The 11,116-nt window shown below is 38.4% G+C and overlaps 4 protein-coding genes and 2 non-coding genes across 6 annotated transcripts; 4 read left to right on the top strand and 2 right to left on the bottom strand.

The window, feature by feature from the left end:
• Positions 1-375: 375 nt before the first annotated feature.
• On the top strand, positions 376-1,472 carry ZK384.7. Its single transcript, NR_136396.1, has 3 exons — positions 376-461; positions 691-801; positions 1,229-1,472. It is a non-coding gene; the product is annotated as an Unclassified non-coding RNA ZK384.7 (non-coding RNA).
• On the bottom strand, positions 1,371-1,478 carry mir-262. The gene has a single exon (NR_002409.2). It is a non-coding gene; the product is annotated as a pre-microRNA mir-262 (primary transcript).
• Positions 1,479-3,679: 2,201 nt separating this feature from the next.
• On the top strand, positions 3,680-5,363 carry scl-20 (SCP domain-containing protein). Its single transcript, NM_075254.2, has 4 exons — positions 3,680-3,874; positions 4,221-4,358; positions 4,448-4,668; positions 5,190-5,363. The coding sequence occupies exons 1-4, from the start codon at positions 3,695-3,697 to the stop codon at positions 5,287-5,289; spliced, it is 639 nt and encodes a 212-aa protein (NP_507655.1). The 5' UTR covers positions 3,680-3,694; the 3' UTR covers positions 5,290-5,363.
• A 25-nt stretch (positions 5,364-5,388) lies between these two features.
• On the bottom strand, positions 5,389-6,170 carry scl-19 (SCP domain-containing protein; the record flags this gene model as incomplete). Its single annotated transcript, NM_075253.3, has 4 exons — positions 5,981-6,170; positions 5,791-5,934; positions 5,561-5,745; positions 5,389-5,509 (listed from the first exon to the last, which is right to left on the bottom strand). Exons 1-4 carry the CDS (start codon positions 6,152-6,154, stop codon positions 5,389-5,391), a joined length of 624 nt encoding a protein of 207 aa, NP_507654.2. The 5' UTR covers positions 6,155-6,170.
• A 311-nt stretch (positions 6,171-6,481) lies between these two features.
• asp-18 (Peptidase A1 domain-containing protein) lies at positions 6,482-7,987 on the top strand (the record flags this gene model as incomplete). Its single annotated transcript, NM_075252.2, has 2 exons — positions 6,482-7,285; positions 7,613-7,987. The coding sequence occupies 2 exons, from the start codon at positions 6,482-6,484 to the stop codon at positions 7,985-7,987; spliced, it is 1,179 nt and encodes a 392-aa protein (NP_507653.2).
• Positions 7,988-8,786: 799 nt separating this feature from the next.
• On the top strand, positions 8,787-9,458 carry asp-19 (Peptidase A1 domain-containing protein; the record flags this gene model as incomplete). The annotated part of the gene is made up of 1 exon (NM_001129607.1): positions 8,787-9,458. One exon carries the CDS (start codon positions 8,787-8,789, stop codon positions 9,456-9,458), a length of 672 nt encoding a protein of 223 aa, NP_001123079.1.
• Positions 9,459-11,116: the final 1,658 nt, after the last annotated feature.

Genomic DNA, 11,116 nt, shown 5'->3' with positions numbered 1-11,116 from the left:
AATTTATAATTCCAGGCATTTTTACACTGGAAATTCAATTTTCCATACATTTTTCCATTGGGAATTCATAATTTCATACATTTTTACATTGTAAATTGGAAGTTTCAGACATTTTTTCACCGGAAAATCAAACTTTCAGACATTTTTTTCATAGAAAATACGAAATTTCATGCATTTTTACATAGGAAATTTCTGAAATTGCCAATTTTGATTTTTTTTTTCGATGTTTGCTTTCTGGCCGAAATGCTCTGCAATTTTGTGTCAGAGCACTTACTCAACAATTTTCTTTTCCGTCCCCAATTTTCAGTGCTATTTCTTAACTGATAAGCTTAGGGCTCGCGGAGCACACAACTCTCACTCATTCGACTTTTTCTGGACGCTTGTGTGGTGTCCTCCGGATGTTTTATTGATTTTTTAAAGTTTCTATAATGAATTTTTGCTGGATTTTGACGATCTTTTTGGTGAGTTTTTTAGTGTAGAAATTTTGAATTTTTTATCTGAAAATGTGTTTTTGGCTGAAATTTTGAAATTTTTTAAAATGAAAATCCCATTTCCGTAGGCAAAATTGTGTGAAATAATGAAAACAAAATGAACGTTTTGCCTCCAAAATTTTCAAGTTTTCTAAAATTTTTAAATGATACTTGGCAATTTTATAACTTTGCTGATGGTTTTGAATAATTTACCTTACAGAAAACGGAGTAATAACACTTCTTTGGAAATGAATCCACTAAAACTGGAATATACGATTACCCGCTTTCAGAATGTTGAAGAAATGACTAAGAGAGTATAATTGAAGAAATGGTGAGACATAACGGAAAATTTACATAACGGAAAATTTATAATTAATATGTTTTCTGGGTGAAAATGAATGTGTGAAATTCTAAAATTCACATGTAAAAATGCCTGAAAATCTCAATTTCTTCGGCAAAACTGTTTGAAATTTGAATTTCCATTGTAAAAACGTCTAAATTTTGACTTTTCTATCTAAAAATGACTAAAAAATTTTTATTCTCTCTCGCAAATGTCTGAAATTCCAAAAATTCTGAGAAAAAACTAGTGGAAACTTGATAAGCATACAACTATCTAAATAGGTTTTTTTTTTTGGAAAACAAATAATTTTCTCAAGTCAGTAAAAATGTTTGAAACTCAAATTAAAAATATATCCAAAAATTTTTCAAAAAGTTGTCTTATGACTTCGTTCTTCCATAATACTTAACCTATATTACAGGAAAACGTTCACCACAATGTTGAAAAAATACGTTCACCACAATGTTGAAGAAAAAAAAAAGACAGCAAAATGAAAAAAGAAGACGACAATAAATATTGGATAGGCACACAATTATTTGATGAAAAGAGAAGAAGAGCAAAGAACTGCTAGCAACAGTATCAGAAAACATCGAGAAACGTAAAAATGAAAAAGAAAAATTGATACATTTTTTTTGTAATCCAATAAAGTTTATTTTAATACAATTTTGCACTAATTGTAGAGAAACCATACCAATTCCAGTAGCAGCGAAAAGCATGAACCTTCTATATACATATAAACTATGGTGTCTGGTTTGACGGCAGGAGGAATTGTACCACTGAGCCGTGCAATGTTTTTTGGCCCAAAAAAAATTTTGGACCAAAAAACAAATAAACAAAAAATTTAAATTTCTGAAAAACCAAAAAAAAACCAAAAAATGAAATTTTCGAGAAACCAAAAAAAAATTGTTTGATGTTCAAGTTGATTTTAATGTTGCAATATGTATTAGAATATACTTATGGCGTCACAACTGTAATAAAATAATTTTTTATTGTATTTTAATATAGAATTATGTATTCGAGGCAGAACCAGGAGGCGAAGACGAGTAGTTTATTATTACATAACTCAGGAATAAATAAGTTAGTTCATAGAGTTCACGTTGTACGATCTTCTTAGCCACGTCGTGGGTCAATACACGTTGATACCCAACATCTCCCCTCTTCAATGACAAACGAGAGCTTTGGTGAGGAGCCATCCACGAATGTCTTCTGAGGTCATGTTCTGACCAATAACAATTTGTGCAATCGTCAATGACTGAGCATTTGAAACGCATAGGTGGCCTTCACTCGCATCTTCAAAAGAGTTGAGCAATGATTCCTTCTTCTTTTCGACTTCAATCCAGAAGCCGCTCCTGTCCACCTTGACTGCAACTGCAGAGAGCACGGCAGGTGCCTCTTCCCAAAGCTGACCTGATCCACCTCAGAGGTCTTTTCTTCCCAGTAGACATGTGTAGATCAAAACAATACCTCAGAGGTCTTTTCTTCTAAGTAGACATGTGCATGAAGCCAGTGGTGCAGTGAGCCCGAAAGATCCTGATCGCCAATGTTATATATTCGAGGCCGAACAAGGAGGCGAAGACGAGTAGTTTATTATTACATAACTAAGGAATGAATAGAAAGTTAGTATACATAGATAATGAGTTCACGTTACACGATCTTCATATCCACGTTAAGGGTTAGGTACACGTAGATACCCAACAAATAGTCTCAAGTCGAGACTCGACGGCTTTGTTCGTTAGTTTAGAAAATCGTTTTGAAATTTCAAAAATTTCAAGGATTTCATGTGCACCGCGAGCTCTAAATTTTGGTTTTGTTGTTATTTTTTTGGAATTTTTTGGAAATTTAATTTTTTTCTGAATTGTCTACTAACCCTTTTTTGGGAGCAGGACAATTTTCAAAATGAACACTAAATTTTTTGAGATTTTCAAATAGGCAACCGAAAGTTTCAGACTTTCGAAAGGGCAAGCAGAATACTAGCCACTTTTAAATTAGAATTTTAAATTTTCAGGCATTTTAAAATTGGTAATTCGAATTTTCAGGCATTTTTAAAAAATAAAATCAAATTTTAAAACAGTTTCACAAGGGAAATTGAAAATTTTCGACGAGTTTAGCTATTAAATTCCAAATTTCATGCATTTTTTAGTGGAAATTTTCAGACATTTTTTCACTTGAAATTTTAAAATTTCAGGAATTTTTACATAAGCAATTCGGGATTTTTTCATATTAATCTTAAAATTTTCAGAAAAATCCAAAATAATTCCAAAAATTGTCAAAAACTTTTGATTGTTTCAGGAGAATTTTGTAAAATTTTAAAACATTAAAAAACAAAAACTCTAGACAATTTCAGAAAATATCATACCGAAATTTTTAAAAAAAATTTGTTAGCAGTCTAAAAATCATCTGTAAGTTTCTGAAAGTTCCTGAAAAAATCAGAACATTTCCGAATATTTTAGACATTTTCTCAAAATAATCTTTCTTATGTTGTGAAAATAAAAATTAAAATTTAATGATATTTTGAAATTCGAGAGAATTTTCAGTTTCAAAAATGTCTGAAATCTCAAAATCTCGCTATAAAAACCCAATAAATTTTGAAATCTCCCAAATTTTTCAGATGTCCTATAGAAAACTGTATAAAAAATTCCGAAATTTCTACAATTTTAACAATATTCCACCGAAAACATGGCAACTATTATTTCCTTATCATTGGGAAACCCTTCAAAAAGTGATACTCACTGCGAAAAACATCTGATATCACTGATAACCGGAACTGATAAGAATATCAAAAACAACTAGTCCACCTGCACTAAAGTTTTCAAACTTGACTTTTTCCAAAATATCTAGGAAATTTCCGTATAAAAACCTCAATCTACACATCAAAACCACTCGAAAAATGCGATTTCTCCCCATACTCTTCCTAATCTTCCCCAATTGCCTCTGCGACTTCCGCTTTGGGCCCACGGCCCAGCGGGAGATTGTCGACTTCCATAATAGCCTGCGATCCCAGTTGGCCAACGGGGATTACGTGGTGGATGGGGTCCCGAAGCCCCCAGCAAAGGATATGATGAAAATGGTGGGAATTACATAAACTTTTCCCCCAGCCCGTCTAAGCCTAAGCCTGAGCCTAAACCTGAGCCTGAGCGTGAAGCCTAATCCTAGGCCTAAGCTTGAGCCTAAGCCTAGGCCTAAGCCTAAGCCTAATCCTAGGCCTAAGCTTAAGCCTAAGCCTAGGCCTAAGCCTAAGCCTAAGCCTAAGCTTGAACCTAAACCTAATCCTTGTTAGGATAAGTCTCAGCCCACACCTTATCCTAGAGCTAACGCTCGCCACTGACGCCAAGCCTAAGCCAAAGCCTAAACCTATGCCTAATTCTAAGCCTAAGCCTAAGCCTAAGCCTAAGCCTAAGCCTAAGACATTTCAGAAATGGGACCCAATTCTAGCCGGGATGGCGAAAAACAACGCGGCTACCTGTCCGAGCCTGTTCACCGACTCCAAAATGCTCGGCAGAAATTATTATCACCGGCTGGCAAATGTCACGTCAGGTTCGCTGGATAAATATGTAAGTTTTTGGGTCTCAGAGCGAATTTGAAAATGAGGGGCTTGAGAGGCACAGTAGTTTGAAAAACGTCTAACTTTCTTCTATTACAGGCCCTATTCGCGGTGAAAAAGTGGGAGCGCCAATTCCAAGAGCGCGGATGGAAGAACCAAGAGTTCCGAATGTTCGGCGACCATCGGCTACTCACCTCGGCAACACAGATGGTCTGGGCCACCACCAGACACGTCGGCTGTGGTGTGAATATCTGTGACGCTGAAAAGAATTTGTTTGGGTACAGGAACAAGGTGGTGGTGATTTGTGAGTATCAGAGCAAGTAAGTGGAGATTTTTGGATTTGTGATCTACCGGCAATCTTAGATCAAAACCGAGCTTAAAACCAGACTAGTCCTTTCAAAAAGCCCCCGGGGGCCTGCATGGGTTCTGGGCTCTCACTTGTGAGCTTCACATAGGACATAGCTTGTCCGGGGCCCTCTGAAGGACGTTTGGGACTAAAATTGGTAACCGAAAGGCCATGTTAATTGTGACCCCAGGGTACTCGGCTTTTGCCATGAGCTCTCTAGAAAGGCCGAAAGTCTGTTCAGATTAGATTAAGGCCTAAACTCCAGATAGGTTGGATCTCGCCCAGAAACTAGAAGGCCTGCTAATTGTAAGACCAAATATACACCTTAAGCTTGGATCAGTGACATCTGCTCGCCAGAGTATTGAGCCTATTACGGCTTGAAGAAGCCTGTAACTTCTATGTTACCCAGATTGGCAGCAACTAGAATCTCAGAGAACCGCGGTACAGCTCAACGATCTTATAAACCGATTCAACACCTAAAAACTACATTTCCAGAGGTAACATCCATGGCCTGCCAATCTACAAGGAAGGCCCAACCTGCTCGGCCTGTCCAGCTTCGACCAAGTGTGAGAGGAGATCCGGATTGTGTTTTTAATGTGGTTTTTTGAAATTTGAACTAGTTAAAGATTGTTGTAGGACAGAAAATTCGAATAAAAGTATACGGATGAACAGTTTTATTCAGCATAATCAGAAACTACGTACAAAGCCCCATGACCCTGTCACAACACTCCTTCTGCCCGGGACAAATCCTCATCGGTGGACACGCAGTGCACGGCGGACCCTCCTTGTAGATCGGGCGTCCGACTAGATTTCCTCTGAACTCATTAGCACTTTTCTATAACTTTGATCTCAAATCTTAGACTCACTGCTGATAGTACATGCAAACCACGACTACATTAATGGGGTCACAGCGTTTCACACCACAGCCCACGTATTTGGTCCCGGCCCATACCATCTGACTGGCTGCGGAGATGCTGGTGTCGTTGTAGATAGTGCTGAGCCACCCGTTCACCTGGAACTCCTCGGCCCAATCGTTTAAAGCATCTATGACCTGAAATTATATTTTCTATTCCAATTATAAGCCAGTTCTCTTCACATATTCATCCATCGAGTTGTAAGTTTCATCAACCTTAGTTGTGTAGTAGTTCATCCCGATGTTTCTCCCGATTGGGATTTCCAATCCATCTGGACAATCCGCTACATAGTCCTGAGCCAGTCTTTCGAACTGTTGTCCGTAAGTCTGAAACTTGACATTATAGACAAGAAGTTAATTAAAAAAGGCTTACAAGCCGTTCCATATTCCTTGCTGGCGGCTTAATCGTTCCGTTAGCTGAGAATACACCCAATGCAACTTGGGATCGTAGTTTGTTGTGGAAGTCTAAAACTTGTTGCCGGCCATTAGGACTGAGCTGGCCGCTGCTGGAGGAGATGGCGAGAAGCAGGAAGAGGAGCAACTTCATGGTTGACTTGCAAAATAGAGTAGAGATGGGCAGGCTTTTATACAAAGTAAGAGCGTTCTCTGGCACGTACTTCAACTAGACTGTTGTGAGCTGTTTGTCAGTTGAGGAGTCTGAATTTTGCTTATCAGCAAACTCGGATGCACTATGACGGATTTGGCAACATTTGAGTGCAATATTAAATAATTGCATACTTTGCACGTAGTACCACCCACAATGACGCTAGACACTTGAAAATAACACTGACGTCAGAAAACGTATAAAAAGAGCACAGAGCTCCACTTTTTCCATCTTCTAGAATTCTCCCAACAGTTCATTGTGCTGCCCGAAATGAACCTCCTGCTACTACTCGTGACCACCTGCTCCGCCGCTGTCTTCCAGGTGCCTACCACAACCTCGGGATCTTTTCGGGCCAAACTGATCCGGGAGGGAAAGTACTCGAGCTTCTTAGCATCTCGCCTCCAGCAGCTCAACACCGGTTCTCAACCACTGTTGGGCTTCTCCGATGACCCGTGCATCGGGAATATCACCATCGGGTCCCCGCCACAGTCAGCGTTTGTTTTCATGGACACCACTTCAGCCAACTTGTGGGTGATGGGCTCCGCGTGCACCTCAGTGAATTGCAATGATCCTCTCTTAGGGATCATCAAGCATAAGTTCAACACAACTAAATCAACAAGCTTTGTTAAAAGTAATCGCAAATTTAATATTCAATATGGATCAGGCGAGTGCAGTGGGTACCTGGGAACGGATACTGTTGAGATTGGAGGACTGAAAATTCAGAAACAAGAGTTCGGAGTTGCAAACATTGTTGATTATGATTTCGGAACTCGGCCTATTGATGGAATTTTCGGGCTTGCATGGCCAGCACTATCCGTTGATCAAGTCACTCCACCAATGCAGAACCTCGTCTCCCAAAATCAACTGGACGCTCCGATATTCACAATTTTCTTTGATAAACGGGATCCAGACTACTATTACCCATCCAATGGACTTATCACCTACGGAGGCTTAGACACCAAGAACTGCAATGCAAATATTTCTTATGTTCCGGTATCTTCAAAGACATACTGGCAGTTTAAAGTTGACGGTTTTCAAGTTGGAACCTACAATCGGACTGTTAACAGAGATCAGGTAACAGTAACAAAAAACAGTCAGAGTGGTGTCCCATTTCGGTTTGATCTACGTAGATCTACAAAAAGGGCGGGAGTTGAGAATCTGATTTTGCATGATTAAGAACGTGCTGACGTCACATTTTTTGGGGCGAAAATTCTCGCTTTTTTTTGTAGATCGCGCGGGAGTTGAGAATCTGGTTTTGCATGGTTCAAAACGTGCTGACGTCAAATTTCTATGGGAGATAAGCCCCGCATTTTTTTTGTAGATCAAACCGTAATGTGACAGCCTGACATCACTTGGTGCCTGAAATGAAATGAAATTATTATTATATAATTTATTGAACAGGCTATAATGGACACCGGATCCTCCTGGTTTGGCTTACCATACTCCGTTATAGCCGGGATAGCAACACAGACTAACGCCACCTGGGATTTGTATGCCAGTGTCTACACAGTCCCGTGCTCCACTATGAACTCACTGCCTGACCTTGTCTTTACCATTGGAGCAGAAAAATTCCCTATCAGTGCTCCCGAGTACGTTGAGGATGTTGGCCTAGACGATGGAACATGTGCCCTTGCCATGTATGGAATAGACGCTTCCGGCTTTGGACCATCCGTGACACTCGGGAATATCTTTATTCGTCGGTATTGTAGTGTATTTGACGTTGGGAATGCGAGAATCGGATTTGCCGATGCTATTCACCCAAATAGTGTGATTTGATTATTTTTGTTGAATGAATTTTGCACACAGTTTTGTTAATCTAGAGCGATTCGACATCATTGATTCTGTAAAAATTTTGTAGCTTTGCAGCCCAGCTCCTGTCCCATTAGAGTTTGATCTACAAAAAACGCGGGATTTTTTTTACACCAGAAAAATGTGACGTCAGCACGCCCTTGACCATGCGAAATCAGTTGAGAATTTTTCCCGCATAAAAAGAATTTTTCCCGCGTAAAATATATCTCATCTTTATGGAATCGTTTCAAATCGAGTTGACTTCTTTTAACTAGGGCTCCCAGCTGAGTGAGGCGCGAAATGCCTCACGCCGGCCTAACACCGGCCGGCATTGCGCTGACGCCGCGCGCCGCTGTGTGTGTGAATTGAAGTGCGAGAGGTAGTTATTTGAAGCGCCCGACACGTTCGGGGTTCCGCAGCTTAGCGTAAAATGAGTATCTTGGTGTGTGTGCAACGTAGTGTGAAGCGGTGGTTGTTCGGAAGCGGCCGACACGGTCGCGGTTACGCGCCTCACTATACATGCGGCGACCACTGAGGCCGGCGGAGGCGCCTTTGCGGCGACCTCATGGGAGCCCTCTTTTTAACAAAAAATGCCAATAACAAGCAAACTGTGACCTTTAGGTCACCCGTCTCTATTTTTTTCATGAGATGCACTTGCTGTTTTGTAGCTCACTCGGGCAACTAAAAATATTTTTGATAACACCTTTTAGCACTTACCTATTATCAAAATATGTTATCCAAGTTAATCTGTATAAAAGCAAACGACGGTGCTTCATTCCAATTAGACATGAAGCTCCTGCTATTCCTAGTGACCACCTGCTCTGCCGCGCTCTTCCAGGCGTCTATCAACTGCAAGCGGTTCAACCAACAGGCGAATAGGTACTTCAATTTTGATGACTCGTGCATTGGAAACATCACGATTGGAACTCCACCACAGTCAGCCTCGGTTTTCATGGACACCACTTCAGCCAACTGGTGGGTGATTGGCTCAAAATGCACATCTGCTAACTGTAATGGATACTCAGGGATCAGAAAACACAAGTTCAACACAACGAAGTCGACGAGCTTTGTGGAAGGAAATCGAACATTCAGCACTGAATACGGGCTGTGCACTGGGTACCTGGGAACGGACACAGTTCAGATGGGAGGCCTCACCATTACAAAGCAAGAGCTTGGAATTGCAACCATTGTTGGTCTAGGTTTTGGACTGAAACCTTATGTCGGAATTTTCGAGCTCGCGTGGCCAGCACTATCCGTTGATCAAGTAACTCCACCAATGCAGAAACTCATCTCCCAAAATCAGCTGGATGCTCCGATGTTCACAATCTGGCTTGATCAAAAGGATCAGGGCGTCTATGTAGGATACACTGGACTGATCACCTATGGAGGCTTCGACAACAAGAACTGCGATGCAAATGTTACCTACGTCGCTTTATCCTCAAAAACATTCTGGCAGTAGCAGGAGCTTCATGTCTAATTGGGATGAAGCACCGTCGTTTACTTTTATACAGATTTTAACTTGGATAACATATTTTGATAATAGGTATAACAATCTATTTTTTCGTGTAACAATCTATTTTTTCGTGTAACAATCTATTTTTCGTGTAACAATCTATTTTTTCGTGTAACAATCTATTTTTTCGTGTAACAATCTATTTTTCGTGTAACAATCTATTTTTTCGTGTAACAATCTATTTTTTCGTGTAACAATCTATTTTTTCGTGTAACAATCTATTTTTCGTGTAACAATCTATTTTTTCGTGTAACAATCTATTTTTTCGTGTAACAATCTATTTTTTCGTGTAACAATCTATTTTTTCGTGTAACAATCTATTTTTTCGTGTAACAATCTATTTTTTCGTGTAACAATCTATTTTTTCGTGTAACAATCTATTTTTCGTGTAACAATCTATTTTTTCGTGTAACAATCTATTTTTCGTGTAACAATCTATTTTTTCGTGTAACAATCTATTTTTTCGTGTAACAATCTATTTTTTCGTGTAACAATCTATTTTTTCGTGTAACAATCTATTTTTCGTGTAACAATCTATTTTTTCGTGTAACAATCTATTTTTTCGTGTAACAATCTATTTTTTCGTGTAACAATCTATTTTTTCGTGTAACAATCTATTTTTTCGTGTAACAATCTATTTTTCGTGTAACAATCTATTTTTTCGTGTAACAATCTATTTTTTCGTGTAACAATCTATTTTTTCGTGTAACAATCTATTTTTTCGTGTAACAATCTATTTTTCGTGTAACAATCTATTTTTTCGTGTAACAATCTATTTTTTCGTGTAACAATCTATTTTTTCGTGTAACAATCTATTTTTTCGTGTAACAATCTATTTTTTCGTGTAACAATCTATTTTTTCGTGTAACAATCTATTTTTCGTGTAACAATCTATTTTTTCGTGTAACAATCTATTTTTTCGTGTAACAATCTATTTTTTCGTGTAACAATCTATTTTTTCGAAAAAATAGATTGTTACACGAAAAATAGATTGATATAGGAAAAATAGATTCGCCACAAACGAATTTGTTTGTGAGGTCAGAGACATACGAAATAGCGCTTTATATATAGTAATGATTGTATTTGATAATTGAAGAGATACTGTACCACCGACAATGAATTTAGGACGAAACATTGCCCGAAAACCTGTGGATTTTGCGAGTTTTTTGCAGATTGGGCTCATTTGACTAGTTCTGAAAAGCGAAAAAACAAAAAGAATTTTTAAAAAATCAATTTTTACAGGACAATTTTTTGGGATTTGTGTAGTTGAATGCAGAATTGAAATGAAGAATTTATTCAGACAGAGTTTTACATTGGAAATTCAAGATTTCAGATACTTTTACCTAGGAAAATCGAAATTTCAGGCATTTTTACATCAGAAATTCAGAATTTCAGGCACTTTTTCGTAGGAAAATCAAAAATTTCAGACATTTTTAAATTGGAAATTGGGAAATTCAGACATTTTAAAGTAGAAAATTCAAGTTTTACAACACATTTACGTTGGAAATTCAAAATGGAAAATTAGAAAAATTAAGATACTTTTTAAACAAGAAATTTAAGATTTCGGATAATTTCACATGGGAAGTTTAAAATTTCACACAGTT

This window comes from Caenorhabditis elegans, chromosome V (genome assembly GCF_000002985.6).
Source record: "Caenorhabditis elegans chromosome V".
Taxonomy (NCBI): domain Eukaryota; kingdom Metazoa; phylum Nematoda; class Chromadorea; order Rhabditida; family Rhabditidae; genus Caenorhabditis; species Caenorhabditis elegans.
The sequence above is the reverse complement of the archived record's forward strand: the minus strand, read 5'-3'. Positions and strand labels throughout refer to the sequence as shown.